This window comes from Lissotriton vulgaris, chromosome 1_1 (assembly GCF_964263255.1).
Source record: "Lissotriton vulgaris chromosome 1_1, aLisVul1.2, whole genome shotgun sequence".
Taxonomy (NCBI): Eukaryota; Metazoa; Chordata; class Amphibia; order Caudata; family Salamandridae; genus Lissotriton; species Lissotriton vulgaris.
The window spans coordinates 566,488,080-566,509,955 of record NC_141685.1 but is presented as its reverse complement, the minus strand read 5'-3'; the positions used below and the strand labels follow the sequence as shown (position 1 = coordinate 566,509,955).

At 44.3% G+C, this 21,876-nt stretch overlaps 1 protein-coding gene across 1 annotated transcript; it reads left to right on the top strand.

Moving 5' to 3' along the window:
* The first annotated feature begins 6,637 nt into the window (after nucleotides 1–6,637).
* Nucleotides 6,638–20,661, top strand: ZNF326 (zinc finger protein 326). The gene is made up of 10 exons (XM_086953954.1): nucleotides 6,638–6,759; nucleotides 7,426–7,516; nucleotides 8,968–9,373; nucleotides 10,267–10,456; nucleotides 10,682–10,787; nucleotides 11,652–11,799; nucleotides 12,003–12,099; nucleotides 12,319–12,449; nucleotides 12,915–13,010; nucleotides 20,048–20,661. Exons 2-10 carry the CDS (start codon nucleotides 7,428–7,430, stop codon nucleotides 20,276–20,278), a joined length of 1,494 nt encoding a protein of 497 aa, XP_086810080.1. The 5' UTR covers nucleotides 6,638–6,759; nucleotides 7,426–7,427; the 3' UTR covers nucleotides 20,279–20,661.
* The last annotated feature ends 1,215 nt before the right edge of the window (nucleotides 20,662–21,876 follow it).

Below are 21,876 nucleotides of genomic sequence, written 5' to 3'. Positions count from 1 at the left end.
TTCCCCACAAAATCCTTAATTGATTTTATAGCTGAGGAACTGCCCTCTGGTCTCTCTAGGCGGGGCTGCTGCTGAATAGTATCCGGGGGTGTTTGTTCCTTTGGTGTTTTTTTTATGTGTATCTATCTTGCCATGTGTACCTTTTGTCCCGCCCTTAGCCTCTCACAATAATCAATCGCTAGTTTGTTATGGAAAAGAAAACATAATCAAGAAACATTTTACTTTAAGAATTCTCATTATTTTGTTATAATTCTACTCGTAAGTGTGGTGTTATCTGTGCGTTAGCGCACTAGTGTTCCGCTAGGCGGAACGGGAAGTTAAGTTAACGGAAGCGGAAAGCAGCCATTTTGTGTATTGGCGCCGACCGCTTCTAAGCAAAAGGTTGTGTGCTCCGGCGCTCCGTCGGCAATAAAGAATCTACCTTTCAATAATGTGTAGAATGCATCATTTTCGAGATATTACAATGGCGACGAGGATCCAGATGTAAAACGGACCCCAGTGAAAGTGCTGGAAAGCATTAAAACATATAAACGGAACATTTTGGCGCCAAGGAGGAAATACAACACGACGGAGCGTGGCAGAGGGCTACACCTGGAAACAGAAGCGCACCCCAGCCTTACGCGCACGAGAAGATCAGGCAGCAGAGGTAGGCCTGCATGCGCTCAGGACACCAAGCACCTCAGAAGCTCGGAGCTAGCGAGCATAGCGATAGTGCCCGCGCAAAGAGGGGAGAACCAAGGGGCAAAAAGGGAACGTCGCCCCAGAAAGAATAAATTAAGCAAAGCAAACTGGCGGAACAGAGAGAGGGCAGAGGGGAGCCATCCACTGCCCGCACAGAAGAAGCTGCTGACGCACATACAGTAGGGGGGGCTGGAGCACAGACGTTACCTACCCCCCTCCACGCACAATTGAGGGAAGATAGCGAGAGTGACCCTGAAGAAGGGGACCCGACCAGGCAAAACGCTCCAGGCAGTCCCCAAGGGAAGACAGTTTCCGTCCAACCCGCCAGGAACAGAACAGGCAGAATGGCAGTACATTCGTCGTCCCTCACGCAACTGGTACCGTTCCTAACCAATCCGGGGGAACCAGAGAGGCAATGGGAAGACTGGAAGAGGTATTTCCTTAACTACCTCGACGCATTAGAGGAGGAGGCAGGAGCCCCATACTCAAGCAAAAGAAGAAAAAAAATATTACTACATAACCTGGGCCCGGAAGGGATCAGGATCTACGACACTATCGCGAAAACAGAAAGAGATGCCGCAGACACTGATGTTTTCAGCCACACCATCGCTGACCTAGATGCACACTTCCGGCCCGTGGTGTGTGTCGCGATTGACCGCTACAATTTTTTCCAAAGGAAGCAAAAGAGCAGCGAAACCGTAGACGAGTATGTAGTTGCCCTGCAGAAACTTGCCATCTCATGCAAATTCGGCGCATTGCACGACAAACTCATCCGAGACCAGATCATCATGCATACGTCGAGCGCCCATGTCCAAGATAAACTATGGGTGAACGGAGATGCTCCACTCAAAGAAATCTGGGCCATGGTGAAGAAGGCAGAATTGTCGAAACGCTGCGCCCGAGCAGCCAAGAAGGAGACAGGAGGGACGCAGTCGGTGTGCCAGATATCGACTCAACAAAGAGGAGATCGCCCTAAGCAAAGGGAGCCGCAGAAACACCAGGAAGGCAGGAAACAGAAGTCCACCAATCCCACAGATCAGAGAGGGAATAAGGGAGGACGTCCGAGCTGCTACAGATGTGGTAGTATCAACCATCTGGGGAATGACAAGGCATGCCCGGCATTCCGAGCAAAGTGCTCATACTGCGGAATATTTGGTCATTACGAAAAAGTATGCCGCCGGAAACCCAAAGGGGCTACAGTGAAGTTCGTAGACAGAGAGCAGCAAGACGACACCAATGAGTCTGAGGAAACCGATGATCTGGAGGAAATCCTGTACATAGATGTCCAAGTGTTGGAGATGGACGACTCAGGAAATGACAAGCCCCGATTAGACATGCTAATTGGTGGGATACCGTTGGAAATGATTGCAGACAGTGGAGCTCCCATATCAATCATTCAAAAGAAAGTATGGGAAGACAAATTTGCGTCCACACATGGAGAAAGACTATGTCCCATGGACTTGCGTCCGGTTACATACACCGGACAAAGGATCCCCATGCTGGGGTACTGCCCCTTGTCATTCGAGTTCAGGGACCGCCAAGCCATGTGCAAGCTGTACATAGCGGAGAGAGGCCCCTCAGTGCTGAGCTGGAGAGACCAAGGTGCCTTGGGGATCCAGTTGAATCCAGGAGGAATCGAAAAAATCCTGCTTATGGACATGGAGAAAAGAGACGACGTGGAGTCATGGAAAAGGGCGTACCCAAGAGTATTCAACGGCCAAATCGGGGAGCTAGCGAAATACAAGCACCTGGTCAAGCTAAAAGAAGGAGCAACGCCAGTGGTGCACAAAGTGAGGAACATCCCATTCAGGAGCAGAGAGGCAGTACAACTAGAGCTGGACAGACTCGAGAAGGAAGGGGTGATCAGAGCCATAGAAAGTGCAGAGTGGCTCTCCCCCTTGGTGGTAGCTCAAAAACCCAACGGCAAGGTCAGGCTATGTGTGGACCTGAGGGAATTGAACAAAAACATACTTGTCGACAAGTTCCCCCTGCCACGCATAAACGAGATGTTGTCGAAGACCAAAAACATCAAATGGTTTTCGACAGTGGACTTGTCATCGGCGTACCATCAGGTCAGACTACACCCTTCCTGTACACACCTCACCTCGTTCATCACACCATTCGGCTGTTATGAATTCTTAAGGATGCCTTTTGGCCTAGCTTCAGCGGCCGCAGTCTTCCAAAAGATGATGCACAAATTGCTGAGAGGAGTGGTCGACGTTCAATTCTTTCAAGATGATATCCTAGTCATGGGGAAGTCCATGCACGACCACAATGAGAAGCTCCACAAAGTATTCAAGATCCTACAGGACAACGGACTGACAGCAGAGTGGTCGAAATGCAGATTGGGAGTGAAATCAGTCACTTATTTAGGCCACGAAATAAGTGAAGAAGGAATCAGGCCCAAAACCGCCAACTTGAAGGCCATTCAAGACGCACCTACCCCGTGCAGAAAGGAGGACGTTCGGTCATTCTTAGGGATGGCCGAATACTACAGCAAGTTCGTGCCACAATTTGCTTCAAAGACGCACCACCTACGACAGCTACTCAAAGAGAGGAACAAATTCCAGTGGGGTCAGGCTGAACAAGTGGAGTTCGAGTCATTAAAAAAGGAGATGAGCGCCACCATCCCGCTCAAAGGATTTGATCCCCAGGCAGAGACAATCCTCACGACAGACGCAAGCGACCGAGGACTGGGGGCAGTCTTAATGCAACGAGCTGAGAAGGGAGAATTACACACGGTCAGCTTCGCATCCAGGTCCCTAGCCCCCAACGAAGAGAAGATCAGCGTGGTGGAGAAAGAGATGCTGGCAGTGGTGTGGGCTATGGAGAGATTCCGCCAGTACCTATGGGGAGCGCGATTCTTGGTAAAAACGGATCACAAACCCTTAGTCCGAGTGCTGACATCAAGTGGCCATGCGCACGCCACACCTAGGATCGCCAAGATGACTCTGCGCCTGCTAGACTTCCTCTACGACGTGGAACACATTCCGGGGCCACAAAACAAGGTGACTGACTTCCTCAGCAGGGCGGCTGCAATGGAGGCGGCGAAGGACCAAGAAGAACAGGAATGGGCAGGCTACGTGGTCGCCACGATCCAGGAGGCAGAGAATGCGATAAGTATGCAAGAGTGGGAGGAAGCATATAAAGAGGATGTTGACCTGAAGGCCATCAAGGGATATGTAGTCCACGGGTGGCCAGAAAAGAGGCACCTAAGAGAAGAGCTCCGAAGGTACTGGGAGGTCAGAGAGGAACTATCACTGGCCGAGGATTCTATCTTCCTGTTGAGAGGAGACAAGGTGATACCACCCAAAGGAGTGCTGGAACATCTGATGGGCTTACTGCATGAAGGACACCAGGGCATCACAAAAACCAAAGCCCTTGCCAGACAAGCTTACTGGTGGCCGGCTGTCGATGCGCAGATAGAAAAGCACGTGAGACAGTGCGAATCCTGTGCTAAAGCAGACAAATCTCAAAACCTAATCAGACCACCCCTGGGGAAATTCCCCATACCGGATGGCCCGTGGCAAATGCTATCAGTGGACATTTTAGGGCCAGTCCTAAACAAAGCAGGGACACCGAAATACGTAGTAGCGCTGGTGGACAAATTCTCCAAATGGCCAGAAATCGAAGTGAGAGAAACCATGGACACGGAGGCGGTGGTGAACTTCCTACAGTCCACATTCCTGAGAGAGGGCATTCCGAGGATCATCGTTAGTGACAACGGCCCTCAGTTCACTTCGACAAGATGGACAACCTTCACCGAAAGGAATGGGATAGAAGTGAAGCACCCACCCATTTACCATCCAGCAGGAAATGGCCAAGTGGAGCGGTTTAACCGCGTGATCATGGGAACCATCCAAGCGGCCATCAATGACGGTTTGGATTGGGAGAAGGAGCTGGAAAAGATGGTCTGGGCATACAGGATCACCCCGGGCAGCACCGGGTACAGCCCTTTCAAGATTTTGAGGGGGAGAGAAGCGTTCACCAAGGACAATCAGGCGTGGAGGAAGTTGGTGATACAGAGCAGATGGTCTCCGGCAGTAGTGAAAAGGAACCTAGAAAGAGCGCAGGAGATTTATACGACTCACTTCAATAAGAACCACAAAGTAAAGAAGGCGGAGCTGGAGAAAGGGGACTGGGTAAGAGTCAAACTAGCAGTCCACAAGAAGAAGGGTGAGAGCAAGTTTTCGCCGCCATTACAAGTCTTGGAACCGTACGACCGATCGGCCTTACTGAGCGACGGAAAGGTATGGTCACAGGACAGGATGGCCAGGTGCAGCAGAATCATCAAGGAGGAATGCGACGTGGGAGAAGGCCAAGAGAATGTCGAAGGAGATGGAGAAGAAGAATGTAGCAGAGAACGACATGTGAACGTAGAAGAAGGACGGCAGGAAGTAAGTGAGAATGACTGTGGCGCAGGAGAGAGAGAAGGACAGAGGAGCGAAGGGAAGGAAGAGAAGAATGAGAACGTGGCAGACAAGAGTGGAACTCAAGAAGGGGTGAGCATGGAGCAGGAGTGCAGAGAGAGAACGACGCAGGTGAGAACCAGAGTGGGAAGAGAAGTGAAGACACCAGAGAGATTCAAAGACTTTAACATGGACTGGAAGTAAGAACTTTCATTGTTGAGTTACTGTGAGTAAAGGGGGGAGATATGTGGTGTTATCTGTGCGTTAGCGCACTAGTGTTCCGCTAGGCGGAACGGAAAGTTAAGTTAACGGAAGCGGAAAGCAGCCATTTTGTGTATTGGCGCCGACCGCTTCTAAGCAAAAGGTTGTGTGCTCCGGCGCTCCGTCGGCAATAAAGAATCTACCTTTCAATAATGTGTAGAATGCATCATTTTCGAGATATTACAGTAAGTTACTTAGTACATTTATTAATTTTCTCTCTTGTGCCATATACATTTCAGAAGCACGTTTCCCATGCTTTCTGCACATTTATCTTTGCAGCTTTTGATTTCTGAATGTGCCGTCTTTTCTTGCACGTTTTTACGTTGCACTTTTACAAATCTCACATGTTAATAATGTTCCACACTGTTAGTTATGTTTATTAAAACACACTTGTGAGCAGACTTGATCAAGCATGATTATTCTCAAATAATCATGTTTCATCACTGCTCAGCAATTCTGTGCACTTCCTGCTCGTCCATCGTTGTCACTACCTTGTCGATGATTGTGGAGCTCACTCACCTGTGAGCGAAAGGTCGCCCCCCTGCACTCCAGAGCTTCTAAATGCTGAAAAACATCTGCTAATCAATGAGATTACTCCCGAGTCCCGATCGAAATAACTATCATGCAACTATTTTGTTTGATGTCTGCGAAGGAGAGACTGATTTTGCGGATGTTTACCCTGAAATACGGGCGACTTCACAGTCTTTCGTCTGTGGCTAATTATTTTGGTGTCAAGCACAAATAAAAAAAATATAACATTTTCAGCACACAAAAGCTATAATTGGTTGGTTTAATTAAGGCTCGATGTAGCGTCAAGTCTCTTTATATGCTGGTAACCGTACCACATTACATGGTATTACAATAGACAAGCTTCACATTTTGTCAAGTATTAGATTTATGATACGATGTGTGTCTTCAGAATATATATATATATATATATATATATATATATATATATATATATATATATATATATATATATACACACACACACACACACAGCATTTACTGTATATATGAACATTCTGAAAACACGTTTTAAAAAATACGATTTAACTAATTGAATGTCAGCGCGTCAAACGATGGTGATGGCGCACTGGCATTCAATGTGTTAAACCGTCGGTCGCCACCATCTTGTCCTCTTTTCTGATACTCTTCCCGCTGTGGAATGGCCGCCATGTACGTAAGTGTGGGTGGGGCCAGTTGTTCTACGTTGCCTGGTGTAACCTTAATTCATTGGTTCATCAACTGCTCGTCAGCGGAACTATGCTCTCCCAACCTATCCAGACAGATCTATGTTTATATAAGGAACTGCGTGTAACTAACTGACTTCCTTTCTTTCACTGATCACCGCCTCCGGTTGGACGAACAAGAAGCTCTTTTGGCAGCAGATAACATCTTGCCTAAGGTATGGAAACTGGACCTGATGCAGATGTATATTTTGTCCGTAGGATTAAATCGCGCAGATTATGAAGTGACCGCTACATAGTTGCTTGGATCAGCGGCCCGTCTTCTAACCTGCTTTGTCTCGCCTGCATGGTTTAGTTACTTATTCTTTCGTTATCAAATGGCCCGGACTGACACGTTTGCTGGCTTTCCTTATCTGATGTGGTACCCGGCCACCAAATTAATCACGGACTGCTCCTGCCAAAGCGTGTGTTCTTATGTCAGACCAAGGTCTTAGCAGGTCTGGCGCATAAATAACACCTCTGGATTTCGCCGAAACGGGCGCTTCAGTAAATGGCACGTCAATGTGGCGTCAGTTGCGACTGGAGAATGGTTATCTTGGTGTGCGTGCTACGGTGGGGGGTGGGCAGTCGACTTGTCCCAAGCGTAAACAATACCCAATGCCGCCATTTTAGTACTATCTGGTCCCTGGGAATGCGTACCGTTGCTGTCCGCTAGCTTCCATTTAATGAATACCACAACAATAGCTTAAATGGAGCCTGGTTACAAAGCAGTCTTGCTCTTACGTGTTTATCTAAAAACTGGCGGCCACCCACTAGGTATCAAGTCTGTTATTTGGCGAACCATTTCCGTAGGTAATTCTCGTGATTTTGTTTCCTAATTGTAGCGATGGAACGCGAATATGGGCGTGGCTCTTATGCAAGTCAGAGAACAGACTACATACCTTCCTCTTATGAAGCTGAAAGCACAACTAACAGGTACATTTCAATAACTCTTATTTAGAGCGCAAGCGCAGCCTGCTTGGTTTTTTTTAAAGCGCGGTTTCTGGACAAGTGTCCATATTTTTTCTTCCTGCAAATCTCTTGTTATATGGTTCAGCTGTTCGTGGATGGTGGAGACGGACAAAAGCATTTTTGACGTGATTCTGATGCGTTTTTTTATTTACCACACAGATTTATCAAATTTTATCGCAATGTAGCAACACCTTACTGCGCTAAAGTGCAGGAATGTGCCATAGTTAACACTATGGTGCGTATTCCTGTCACTATGGGGCGTATTCTTGTGCAGCACTGGCGCACAATGTGCTGCCTTGCTCCAACGCAGGCACCATTGGTACCATAATGGAAGGGGTGCCTGCATTATGGGCGCGATTGGCTCTGTGCAGGGGAGGGGCTTTTAAGGTGTCCTTGAGTGGCTCCATAAATCTGGAGTGAGGCAGTGCGAGGGATATCTGTGCATTGCCCTACTCTGCCCTGGGAAGGCTTTCCTTCTGCATTGCGTAGGTGTTTCATGGAACTCGCATGGTTTTTGCCGCATTTCAAGATCAACCAGAACAGGTAGACCTGGAAATGTGCCAAACATGATCAACCTCAGTTGAGATGTAACTGAGATCTGCGTTCTGCAGCCCCCACAGAAAGATGAATCTGCCTCTTGGGGATAAAAAAAATCCTGCATACAACTATGGTGCCAGGCTGCCTGCATTGGTGCTAACTAAGGTGCCATAAGGGCACCAGCGAAGTGTAAAACGCTCAAATGCACTGAATTGGTTTAAATACGGAGTATTGCAATACTCTACTGTTTTGCAGTGCAGCGTGACAGTCAGTCTCTGAAATAGACCCCCCAGTTTTCTGGCAGTGCATGGCTTCAGCGTTTATCTTTACCACGGTGTGTGCCACCTTTGTTAAAACGGATATGTCAGTTCAAAGTGTTGGTAAGCAGGAATGGAAGAAGCTAGTGCTTTAGTTGCTTAATCTGGTAGGCAATTTTGAGATTCAGTCCACTTTATAAGCTTGCAATATAGTTGTACCTTTTGCAGGTTAAAAGTTAAGGAAACAGCAGGTTCACTCAGCCTTTTATCCTTCTGAGGATGATAAAAATGAGTAACGGCATTAGAAATCAGCTACTGGTAACATGCCCTATATCACAGTACTATTTATAGGTCTTTTTGATGCGCGTTTATGTACTTGGCATGTCTTCAATTTGGAAAGTGAATATGCATAAAAACTGACTAGGGCTGGGCTTGAAGACTACTTAAAATACTTGTTTTTTATGGCCTTGTAAAATTACAAAATAGTTGGACTTCTCCAGCCCTAATCAACCTATGTATGAAAGTGTTTTGGAAACTGCTTTGTAGTTGATGAATTTCAACTGTTTTATTCTGTTTAACACAAATACACTTATTTTGTTTCCCTCATTGCAATCTTTCCAGGTTTGGGCCTTATGAGTCGTTCGACTCCAGGTCTTCTCTGGGTGGGTCAGATCTGTACAGATCTGGCCACGGTTATAATGAACCCGAACAAAGCCGCTTCGGAGATAGTTTTGATGATCGATATGCAAGCTCCTACCGGAATAGCGTTGACTCTTTCGGAGGTAGAAACCAGGGCGGGTCTAGCTGGGAAGCACCATACACTCGTACAAAATTGAGGACTGGGTTTATGGATGACAGAGGAAGAGACAGTTACTCTTCCTACAGCAGTTTTGCTTCACCCCACATGAAGCCTGCATCTGCAGGCTCCCGTGGGAGAGGAATGCCTTCTTACCCTGAAGGTGCGTTTGGAAGCAGAAGCTATGAGGCTTTTGGAGGATCGTCAACAGGCCGAGGTCGTGGCCGTGGAGTAAGTACAGAATCTTTCAGATTCTTTTCACTAGTCACTTTTTAACATTTGAAGGCCTAAAATTAAATGTTCAGTTCATAGTCGTAACTTGTGAACATGAAGGTAGATTTCTGCATGCACCATTAACTTTCGAGGAAGTAACGGTATGTTGAACAAGGCTAACTCTTCCTACCCCGATTAGACTTAAATTGTGCCTTTAGGATACCACATTCCCTTATAGTTGGATGTGAACATACTAATTTCACATTTATAATCCGTTTTAATGTCTGTTTTATACGGTGGAAGCAATAAGTTTAAGTAGTCTGCCAGAACACCTTTTCACGAACGCTATACGCTAATACCAATGGGAGGCTAGCAGCCTCCTAGTGTTTCAATGTTGAAATTAAAGTACCCTTGTACGTTCACTAGATACATTTTATGGCGATTGACCGTGTTGTAATTCTGGCTGTGAAAAGACATTTTGATCAAGTTACTTTTTAAGTTTTGAGTCCGTAGTTCTTGCTTTTAGGATAGTGGCCATTTCAGTCCCCTGATGTCTCAATTAATGTTACCTTCTGTTTTGCTGAACAGCGAGTATAAATGTATAGCTTAAAGCGGGTTTCATATTGAATTTAATTGTTTATATGCATTTTATCTACTTTATTTTTCAAGCTCGCTACTGCAAATTAAAACCTGTACAGCAGTGTGTTCACTGCAGTTTTCAGAATTGTAGCCAAGTCTCCAAAACTACTAGAATGGCAAAAAACTGCTGCTTAGCAGACTCATTCCTTGACCACCCAACAGTGGTTCTTGGATTATGCCGGACCATATTATAAAACTGATAACACATTTTTGCACACTATGTAACTTGCCTTATTTGCATACTTCTGCTAATTTTGTTAACCAATTTGCAGGATTATGGTGGTATGCAGAGACCTGGAATTGTTGTCGACTACCAGAACAAGTCTGGTTTTGGTGGGCCTGCTGGAAGGGGGATGAAAAGAAAGATGATGCAACCGCTTAATAAACCCGTTGGAGGGGCGTTTGTCGGCAAAAAACCTAAATTGACAAAACCTGGACCAAATGGCAATGCAGCCAAAAAAGGTTTGTTTTTAGATAGACTGCTTCGACAGTGTTTTTTCTTCTTTACTTTCACTGTCATCAGAGCGTAGGTTATCCACGCACTATATTTTACTTTATGTTCACCTTTAGTTTCGTTGCTATCATACAATTTGCAAACAATCGTAGAGCCCTGTCCTACCATACTAAATCCAATGCCTCAAACTAATTTGCAATAGGGCTCAATTAACTTTATTTTTTATTAAACAGATGAGAAAAATGACGAGGAAGAAGAGAAACGCAGAATTGAAGCCAGACGAGAGAAGCAAAGACGGAGAAGAGAGAAAAACAGTGAAAAATATGGCGATGGATACAGGTTTGATTTGTTTTATTAGGGTGTGAAAGTTTTGCACACAAGCCAATTGAAGAATGGTAACATGGCTGTACACCTGTGGGGGGGTGGGGTATCCCGATCATACTTACTGATTATGATGAATCAATTATGGTATTAGCATAAATTAGTTTTATAATACATTAAAATAGAACACATTATTGTGATAGGATCAATTTTAATCGCAACCAGTTCGACAACTGTTCCAAGAAAGAACTGGGTGGACTATTTTGTTTTTTGTTCAAGTATTTTTAGTTTTTTTATAAACCGATACAATCTGTCACGGGGTTAGCCAAAATCCCCTCGACATTGACTTGCTGGGAAATTAGGCAAAGGGTCATAGAAAATGTCATGATCGAATTTCAGATCGCATAGGTTCCAGCTCGACAGCATTAAACCCTGAAATGGCATACGTGCTAAGAATTCACGAGCTTCTCCTTGACCAGGTTCTGGAATAACCTATTTTTGAGGTTAGCTTATGGGATGTTTTTACTTAGTTGGTATATGGTGCAGTGAATCACTCCCATTAATCTGTTCTGCTCTTCAAAGGCGACCACTGCTCTTCCCTCCAATTGCTCTGATCAGCCAATATACTAGAAAACGTACACGTGTTTTCACAACTTGTAACTTCTGGCCCCAAAAAGCTGATCTGTAATTACTGGCTGCCATGAAAGAGACCCATGTGTTCCAGGGGCTTCATCAGTGGGCTAAACTTTGATTCAAATAAATGCTACTTAAGAATCTTGATCACTTTTATAGAAATGCTATTTAAGAATCTTGATCACTTTTATAGAGTTTGTCATGATGCATTGACATGATTGATACTAACTTTATAATCCATTCACCCAGGATTGCGTTTACTTGTTCCTTTTGCAAATTTCGGACATTTGAAGAAAAGGACATTGAAGCTCACCTGGAAAGTACTGCTCACCAGGAAACCTTGGATCATATACAGAAGCAAACCAAATTCGACAAAGTTGTGATGTCCTTTTTGCATGTAAGTGCTGGTGTTCTACATAGTGACATTTCAGACTGACATAATTCTTTAGTGGTTTTGCATGACTTGCATTATGCTGTTTTTTTTAGCCAGTGCAATTCTGGGTATAACATGTATAGCTATGCTATAATGGTTTTCAAATGTCATGTTGGCAATCATAAATATAAGTCTACCGTGCCTTAAACTGCCCCTGCATCTTTCAGGAATGCATGGTCAATAAGTTTAAGAAGACCTCTCTCCGTAAAGCGCAGACTAACCAGACTGAGGCAGCAAAAACAGTAGAAAAAGATCTACTGGAAGGTGAGGTTTTTAAAGCTATTTGAACTGCGTTTTTATGCAGTTTGTAAAGATGTGTTGATTGTGTCAGGTTCTCAAATTATACAATCAGTTAAGGTTGTCTCTTTGCCTGCATTTCCCGAAGTTCTTGAGAATGCACTTGAAGGGCAGAACCACTAAAATATACTTTTGTGGAGCTGCATACATCCACCATTGTGCTACAAGCCTTCTTTTTTTATCTAGGTGTTTCTGCTGAAGATCACATGATGAAAGTTGAGACTGTACATTGCAGTGCTTGCAGTGTCTATGTTCCTGCTTTACATAGTTCTGTGCAGCAACATATAAAATCATCTGATCACGCAAAAAGCAAGTTGGTAAGTTTATTTATGTCTTACATCATTGACATTTTGTTTTACTCCATGTATATACAGATTTGTTTGTGTTTTGACAGGGCATACTTTTTATTTGTGTTCAGAAAATCTGCAAGAGGTGTTTACAACCATTCAATCTGACTCTAGGTGTAACCTGTTGCCTTGCCGTTTGCCTGGAGTCCTGCTCGCCTTGGCCTTGCTCATTTCCTTTCAGGGTTTTGGTCATGGCCTGCTTGGTGGGGTTTGATTGCTTGCTTGTGGAGGGAGCGAGATTGCAGGCCATTCCCTAGTAAGAGTCCCTGGTGATTTTTATTAAACTCTTATCTGGCACACCCTGGTGGCAGAGTAGTTTCCAAAGGGTTTCTTTCCACATTGAATGCCTTCGCTTCTAGGTTGCAACCAAGTTATTGTAGTTGAACAAGCAGTATGTGTATAAATTAACGTTTCTTTATCTAAATGTTTTTCCAGGCTTACAAGGAACAAATAAAAAGGGAGAGCGTACTCACTGCTACAAGTATCCTAAACAATCCAATAGTCAAGTCCCGGTACGAACTGTTTGCAAAGGTAAGATTTTTAGGAGCCAGATCTGAAGACATTTAACCCCATGCTTCAAGTTGAATAATTGCTTGGCAGACCAATTAAATCAGCAGTCCAACTTTTTCTATGAGAGCTACTATAATGGTGACCATGCCTTGCAGAAATATTGTACTGACTACCCAGATGTATGTCGCGATTAAAGTTCTATAATCCACTGAAAAAGCCAAAGGTTACAGTGACGTTAGTTTCATTTTTACCCACATACCCATAAATTCAGGAATTTAATTTTTAATAACTTAAAAAAAACTTGTAGCCTAAAGTTATTTAAGGGCACAAGTTCTAGTTTGTTCAGATAAGTATAACTGCTGAATTTCAATAGTTTTTTGTTGTTAAAATGTCAACATATGTCCGTGTAAAACCCCTAAAACATTTTGAGCAGTTGCCCATCAGGGGGTCCCTCCATGTGTCCTATAGGGTCAGGATACCTGTATCCTGACTCGTGTGTTTTCACACTGTAAAAGCCCCAATCTTCCAGGGTATTAATGAGATGGCAGCAGATTCTGAGATATCCGTTGGAGATGTCTGCTCTAAATATAAATGTAATCCAGCAAATTCTTTATTGGTGTTTCTAGCAAGTATATTTCTGTTGCAGTCTTTCATTCAACCAGAGATGTGGCCATTCTGCAGTTCTTGCAGTTCTATTTAAAAGCGAATTTCACGCCACACATGGGTTAAGCCCCAAGCATAAAAGCATTTGGGTACCACCAACATTAATTTTACTATAAGTCTTAATTTTGTATTTTTTTTACTGTGTACAGTATCCACCTCTGCAGCAATTCTTTCTTCATCAGGCAATGCTAAGATAATACCAAAAAGGTGGATTTTATGGAAATTACAGACCAGGTTAATAAATGGCCAACCTCCCATGACTGCGCCTGTTCTGGAGGGTTAGCTCTGCTGTTCTGCCTGCTTCGTTGGCAATAGCACCTCTGATCAATGGGTGCTATCCATGAGCTTTGTGATGACAGTTCTGATTTTTTGAGTGGTAGTTCAGAGAACTGGGCTGGGAAGTGCTTGATTTTAACTGCATTTTACACATTCCTTAGTACCCCTAAAGAGGTGTTAAAGGGACAGCTATATAATAAAAAAAATTGCATTACATACCCTGGTATTACAAAAATCTACATTTAATAAAAACACAATTTTATCGTAAAACTTTCCATGTTTTGGGGCATTCTATCTTGCACTGAATGCAATGAAAGTATAAAATATTGACATACCTATTAAGTGCTTTGTCACAGGCTGTCATCCTGTAGCACTAAAAATACACCACTATTTTCCACTGCACCAATGAAGATTTAATTCTGTGGCACTCTGGTTACACACAGACCTGCAGTGCATTAACTAATAGGTTTCATAATGTACTACATTGCATTTCCAGTAACCACTTTTTAAGTGTATTTTTCATTTACGCTGCCCATTTTATATGTAGCTACCTGATAATGAAAGACCTAAACGTACAGAATATTTTGGGGCTTATTTATGAGAGGCTTGCATCGCCACAGCATCATTTTTTTGAGACTCTAGTGGCGGTAGCGTCTCAACCATACCTATGAGGCGGTGCAAAGTCACCCTGCATGACTTTTCATGGCCTCAGATCTTGAGTAAGAAATAGCAGCATAAGTCACGCCATTGCCTTACTCTGCATCATGGAGGTGGTCCGTGGGCTTTGCATGGGAACCCAATGTAACACCAATGGATTTTGATGCTGCCCCATATTTAAAAAAAACCTGGTGCAGCAGCAAAACTAGTCTCCTCCCCAGCGGAGGCATAACTAGTTTCGCCTCGTTGTTTTCTTTCCATGTGTGCTGCATTCTGCAGCTCGCATAGGAGTAGAAGGCCTCGCAGGATTGTTTTTGTGAAGGAAGGTGCCCCTTTCTGTACAAAAACAGTCCTTCCTATTTTGATGCTAGGCAGCAGTTTGTGCGCCTACGCAAGGAAAAGGACAGGAATGTGCTGTATTTCATAAATTCCTGCCTGTTTCAAAGGCATATGGCACCGAAGCAAGAAGACTTGCTGCGCTGCCCTACGCCAATTCCTTGTAAATGAGTGCCTTTGTTTTTAACAACGCTTGCATGCTCACTGACCTTTAGTTTGCTACACACTGTTTTAATATGTCCCCACCGTAAATATTTGCTGTGGAATTAAGGGAGTTTATGGTTGATGGTTGTCGATGAGGAGTACCTGGTTCTAGACATTTGTCAGAACGGGGGCTTTACACCTAAAGTTTGAAGAGGGGGTCCCAGCATCAAAAGTTTATAGACCACTGCCATAGAAGGTCAAGGTTTTTGGGAGACTACTGCCCCTTTCATCTACTTTACTAGGATTTGCACCCTCTGACAGTGGGTGATTTTGAAACTGCTAGGATTGACATCTTGCAATGGTGTGCCTCTTGCCACATTACACTTGTCCACTCAATAGTGCCTGGCTAGACAAGGATCACAATCCAACTGGTGCTAGAAATGGTCCAGTCTGGGTAGAGCCCAGTGTTCACACAAACTGCACTAGTGGGTTACAAAGATTGTTTTTACTGGTCAGGTTATTTCTTGACTCGTCTATCGATAAGAGGGCCAGCAGTGATCACCACCTTAAATATTGGAACTTCAAGAACACTGATAGCTGTCAACCCTTATCACAAGTGTTGCAAAGTTGTACTAATTTGAGCAGGGTACACCCATCCCATCTAGTACGAAGGATTGTGCCACATGACAAAGTTTATTTGCTGGCCGAACTCCTTCCTAAGGCAGACTTAAGATTAGCAATACATAGTTTCTCTCCTTTATGAATTTCCCAATCTACCTATTTTCTAAATGGCGTAAAATTCCAAAGACTTGAATCCAGGTACACTCGCTTGTAGTTGCTATGCTGTGTGCTTCAGATTTACTACCTTGACCTAGTATATTTGCATATTATTTACTCCTACACCTGATTTCTTAAGTACTGTAAAAAATGCAGCAGTCACATGTCAGCCATGGTTCCTGCTACTTTCGTGTTATCTCCCACATGAGGCGGCCTCTTGGAGACCTAATGCCGCACACTGGGGTGTGCAGGATGGTGGGAAACTAGAGATCAGAGGACGTGGAGCAGTGTTTCCATTCAGAGGCACTACCAGACTATGTGGCGCCCACGTTCTTCAAAGTCAGTTATTTGTAGCTCCTGGGGCCCTATGTAAAAACTAAGAGGCCTGAAAACTAACTACTTGAGCATATTATGCTCTTAAATGGTAACTCTTGTTACTGCTGTAATATGACCATTTAGTCCTTGCAAGCTGAGATAAAGATTATTTGCTCTTTTGCGCTTGCAGAAGTTCGGATTAAGCTACACTTGTAATAGGGTACATTTAAGCAACCACTTACCTCCATAGTAGACCATCTCCCCAGTAGTTTATTTTTGAAATACCAGCCCTGAAGTCTTTTATGGGGCGACAGGCGTTTTCACGGGTGTATACCATCGAATCGTTTGAGATTTTAACCTAATTCTTATAAGATTTATGGGGCTTCCCATTGTGCATTTGCACTGATGTTTGCTATAGTTCCTAAATTGTACGTTTTTCGCTATATTGCCCGTTTGCGTTTATAGCAATTTAGCCTGAACTGCAAACCTTAATAAGTGAGGAATCCCATAAAGTGCACTTGAATGGGGTGTCTTTACAACCTACACTGTTTTTCTTACGGTGTCCTCCTATAAATCAAACTGACCTGTCCTGTTATGTTATGTTATAAAGAGCTTATATCGCGCACAAATACTCTTGTGTCCTGTCGCGTAAGTGAGCTGGGGTGGCGTGAGCAAGAGCCATTTAAATGAACTAACTAAACTGATGTGTTTTTTAAAAAGTCAAATCTTGAGTAAGCTGTAAATCGGTGAGGAGAGCATTCCAGGCACTGCTGTTTTGAGACTGCCCCTCCCTCCCCCCCACCCCCCTGACGTGATCTGCGAAACCGCGGAATAACCATCCGACGTTGAGGCAGAACGCAGGGGTCGGCTGGGCACATACAGAGCAAAGCGCCTCATAAGCTACACAGGCCCTTTATCGTGGAGGTCCCTGTGAGGTAAGATATGGGCTTTGAATTGCACCTGCTGAGCCACAGGCAGCCAGTGCAGATCCTGCAAATGCTGCCGAACACTAGATCTAGAGATGTTAAATAAAAGTCTGGCTACGGCATTCTGTATAATTTGAAGTTTTCCAAAAAATACCCAGGAATGCCAATTAACAAAGCATTGGCATAGTCGAGGCGGGAAAGAATAAGGGCACATGCTACAGTCTCTTTGGCCTCTCTTGGGAGCAGGGGAAACAAACCTTAAGGGTGCCAAAGCAGACTCTGGTGAGTTTTTTTTAACATGATCTAAGAACCGGAGAGCTTCACTAAACCACACCTCTAAGTGCTTTGCCGGGCCTCCCTCTGAATTAGGACAAGGGGAATCTGGAGGTCACAGATTCTCAGAAGGCTGGGGGGGGGGGGGAACTGGCCATACAAGAGAACCTCCGACTTGTCCTCATTGCTCTGTAGATGGGCCTGTGCAAGCCAGCAAAATACGGCTGCAAGACACGTCTGGGCGATATAAGTGTCCAAGTTAGAGCCATTCCAGATTAATAGAAGCTGGGTGTCCGCATACCTCATCATTTTTACTCCCACAAAAATCAAAGGAGTATATTGAAAAGCAAAGGGCTCAGTGCAGACCCCTGAGGGACCCCGTTGAGTTTCCTGACCGAGGATGAGAAAGGAGACATCCAGACCTGCTGAGTGCGTTCATCCAGGAAGGATTTTATCCAATCCCTTGTCTGACCGGCATCACCAATAGATGACAGCCGGGCAAGGGGCACCGTATCGAAGGCGGCAGAGGTCCAGTAAAGGCAAGGCTGCCCTGCCGCCCCATCCAGGAACTCCCTGATCGCCTCTCCACCAGCGCATTCTCTGTACTATAGGCGGTTCTAAACCCGGATTGGGCAGGGTGAAGGGAACCCGATGCTTCAACAAAGGCCTCAAGCTGCCGGAAAACCACCATCTCGTAAACTTTAGCCAGAGCTGGTAGGAGAGAAATAGGCCGGTAATTAGTTGGAACCGAAGGGTCTAAAGAAGGTTTCTTGAGAAGGGGTAAAAGTTTGGCCTGTTTCCAGCGCACGGGAAGCGTGGCGGTCCGAAGTGAGATTAGCAATCGTCTCAACCTCAGAACAGACCTCAGCTACCCCAGCTAATTATCTGGCAGGGCTCTATGGGAGAGCCTGACGTAAGATCTAAGGATGGCCAGAATGTCCGCCTCCGCTGCCGGCATAAATAGTGTAAACCAGGGGGTGGGTACGCTGGGAATTAGGAGACACCAAAGCTGTCCTGAATCCTCGTTATCTTCTCGCTAAAAAAAGGACAGCTACTCACACCATTGGTGAGAGACGGGAAAATCCTTTGCTCCACACAGGACAATAAAAAGCTCTTAACAATGGCAAATATGTCCTTGCTGTTATTTGCCATTGCAATCCACCCAACATAGTAATCGCTTTTAGCTTTCCTGATAGGAGTATAGTAGTCCCTCTGTGCTATTCGAAGAGCAGACTTAGCGGAAGGGCAATACTCCTGGCGCTAACAGCGCTCCAATTTTTTACACCCCATTTCATATCCTAAGAGCATTCAAAAACCAAGGCTTTTAGGGAGGAGCGTGCTGTTTTCTGAAGCAAGATGGTTTGGCACAAGAGCTAACCCCATGCCAATCCAGCAATCAAAGCTATCAACCGCCCCTTCAGGTGCAGGAACTGGGCGTGCCCGAAGCAAAGCCTCAGAGCGCCAGTAGATTATTCTTCGCAGGGTAGAAATCGGGGGCAAAGCAGGAGTGTGAGGAAACTTCCCCATGAGCCACGAAAACCTGGTAGTAGTCAGACCAAGTTACTTGTTCCGGTTCCCTTACAGCTACATCAAAATGAGTGCAGACCAAGTCAATTAGATGTCAACCCGAATGCTATGGCATCTTGACCCACTGTCAGCTAGGCCAGATTTAGTAAATCCAAAAGAAGCCCAGTCAGGTGCATCTGGAATGTCCTTGTCAATATTGCAATACCCCAAAAGTAGAAACTTGGAGTAGCGGAGGGCACGAGGGATAATGACATCGTCCACAGCCTTCAAAAAAGCTCCGGGCGGTAGACAAACGTGCCTTCCAGCGTAAAATGCTTTGTTACGAGCCTCCACCTCATTCGCACCAAAACTGTTGGAACTATTACTTTTGCACAGGCTCACAAAGGTATATGTGATAAAGCAAAACTTAATTGTCTGCATAGAGCACATGTCACTCTAGAGAAAAAAAAGGCGCCACTGTGGCTTTCTAGGCACATACCCTTTTATGGATAGATGTAAAGCTGCCACTTGGCAAAGCATTCATTCATTCGCAAAACACTTCCACAATCATGCTAAGTTGCGAGTATTATAAATGGTCTTGAATATTCACAGGTCTTGTTGCTCAAAAGCCACTCGTAGACACTGGTTTTTAAACTGTACAAGACCTGCCATCTACAGGTACACATGCTGCAAACGCAAAAGTGAATTACCGTCGACAACTAGCTTGCAGCCTGTAATGCTGTAGATGCACTTGCAATTCTTCCTGCCACCAGGGCATGTGAGCTCATGCGGCATATAGAACTTTCAGGTCGGTTTACTCCCTCCTCAACTTTGCAAATAACGCTTTTTCCGCACAAAAAAATTGTAGTTTTGCAGGAAATGAATTTCTTGAAAATCTGACGCCCACCCTCCATATTCCAGCCTCTTTACAATTACTCCTCTGAGCTCCTGGGCGTTCATAGACCAGGAATAGATTTTTCCTTCCTATGTTCTGTCTAGACATACTCTAAAAGTCCTGCATCTCTTTTCCCTATTGTAAGATGCCTTTTCTGATATGCTTTCTGCTTTTTTGTGATCGGAGTTCTTTACTTGCACTGTACATAAGAAGTTTCTGTTACTTTTGTAATAGTGTGCATTTGTTCTTGAGAATTGTGCTAAAATGGTTTAAAACTTGTTTACTTTTAGGGTGAGAACCCCTTTGAAATCGTTGAACAAACTGGAGACTCAGTAGTTGAGGAAACAACTGATGCGAATGATGAAGACAATGAGCAAAACGAAGAGGAGGACATTGATGGTGAAAACGACGAAAATGAGGAGGCAGATGATGCGGAAGCAGAAAATGCAGATGCTGAGGATGCGGATGCTGCTGACCCAAATGATTACTCTGGGGACTTAACCACCACTGATGAAAACTAGTTGAAAAACTGCCCTGAAAGACCAAACACTTAGCACACTGCATTGGTGGACTTGAAGAACGTTTTGCGCAAAGTTGAGCAGTTCGTTCACCCTGCATGCATTCCACTTCTGTTTTATTTGCCTATGGGCAATCCGGTTTTAAGTTTTGTTTTTTTAGTAAACTAAAGCTTGTATTAAACACAGCAAATGCTTCAGTATTCTAGTGTAAATTGATTTCCTCATGGTTACGTTTTGAGTAATTTTGAGCAGTTGGGTTCTAAACATTACAATGTGATTTTTGCAGTTTTTTAGCGCCCAATGTAGTGTTGTATATAATTCGAGCTGTTGTAGCAAAGAAACCCTGTTTATGTCCTGCAGTAATAAAGGTTTACAACAAGATAATACTTATTTTGCTCCTCTCCTATATGGTACGGTCTGCCTCAGAGAACGGGGCAGTAAATGATCTCAAGATCTCACTGAGGCCAATGTCTGCATTTCTGATCTTTATACCCCACCACACCAATTCCTCATCTGTTGGCTCTTACCTAGTCTATCTTCCAACTGATGCCTTTTTCCAAGGCATTCTAGGCAATTGGGAAGGAGGGGCACTTGAAATGAAACAATTCTTCACTAACCCTGCAGCAGGTGGCATGACGGTTGTGGGGTGATAGAGGCAACTTGATTCCAGAAGCCAAGGAAATAGTTTTAGAACTGGGGACCCAATGTTTTCTGTAATAAGAGCTACTTTTATTCAGTGAAAATCACCCCAAGCTACTAATAGGGTAGTAATATTGACCACGTGAGACGATTGCATTAGTAGCCAGTTTAACCAGCAGTAATAAAAAAATAAGCTTTATCAAGGAGATGCTACTACATGGGCAATACATAGTAGCTATAGCGATGTCCCTGGCACCAAGGTAAATATGCAAGTCCCATCACCCCTCTCTTACATCTGCTTTAACTAGATTTTGAAAATGTCACCATTTTCAACCTCCGCTTATTATTTCTGAAAATACGCCCATTTTCATCTCAAACACACATTTTTCAATTTAACTTAGCCAAGGAAAAACTATCTGTAGGCTGTAATGCACATGAGCTACTTACAGGTACCTGTGGAGCTTCCAGTAGCTCACACCTACTTGTTGAAGGAGCCTGCTTTAGATCTTTGCCATGCTGTTGCTGCTACAAACTCTCTAAACTGCAAGACCTAAAATACTGTTCCTCTTATAATAATGCCAAACTATGCATCGCATGTTAGTAGTATTCTGATCATAAAACTAATCTTGTTTTCACATGCAGATGATTTGACCAAAGTCTCCTATCTGGTGCTCAAAGTTTTTGGGATACCACTTCTTGGCCAGAAGATGCGCTATATTCTTAGTAGTAGGATTTCATATTGGACTTGTGACCCCATGGCCAGGTATGACTAATCGAATATAGTATTCTTAAGCAGTTAAAAGAACTCTGCTCCCTCTGTCATTGGATGTACTTGGAGCGAGTGGTCTTTGTCTCCCTTTCCGCCAGTGTCTCATGTGTGTTCCTGGTTCGCCATTGCTACATGGTGTTTTTCATGGATGTATGAGGAAATTACGAATGCAGTTATAACGGGAATGCCATTA

Excerpts from the sequence above, each read along its gene's own strand:
- ZNF326 (XM_086953954.1), top strand. The coding sequence starts at position 7,428 with ATGGAACGCGAATATGGGCGTGGCTCTTATGCAAGTCAGAGAACAGAC. Across the intron at positions 11,800-12,002 it reads TTGTGATGTCCTTTTTGCAT|GAATGCATGGTCAATAAGTT; the intron begins GTAAGTGCTGGT and ends TGCATCTTTCAG. Across the intron at positions 12,100-12,318 it reads AGAAAAAGATCTACTGGAAG|GTGTTTCTGCTGAAGATCAC; the intron begins GTGAGGTTTTTA and ends TTTTTTATCTAG.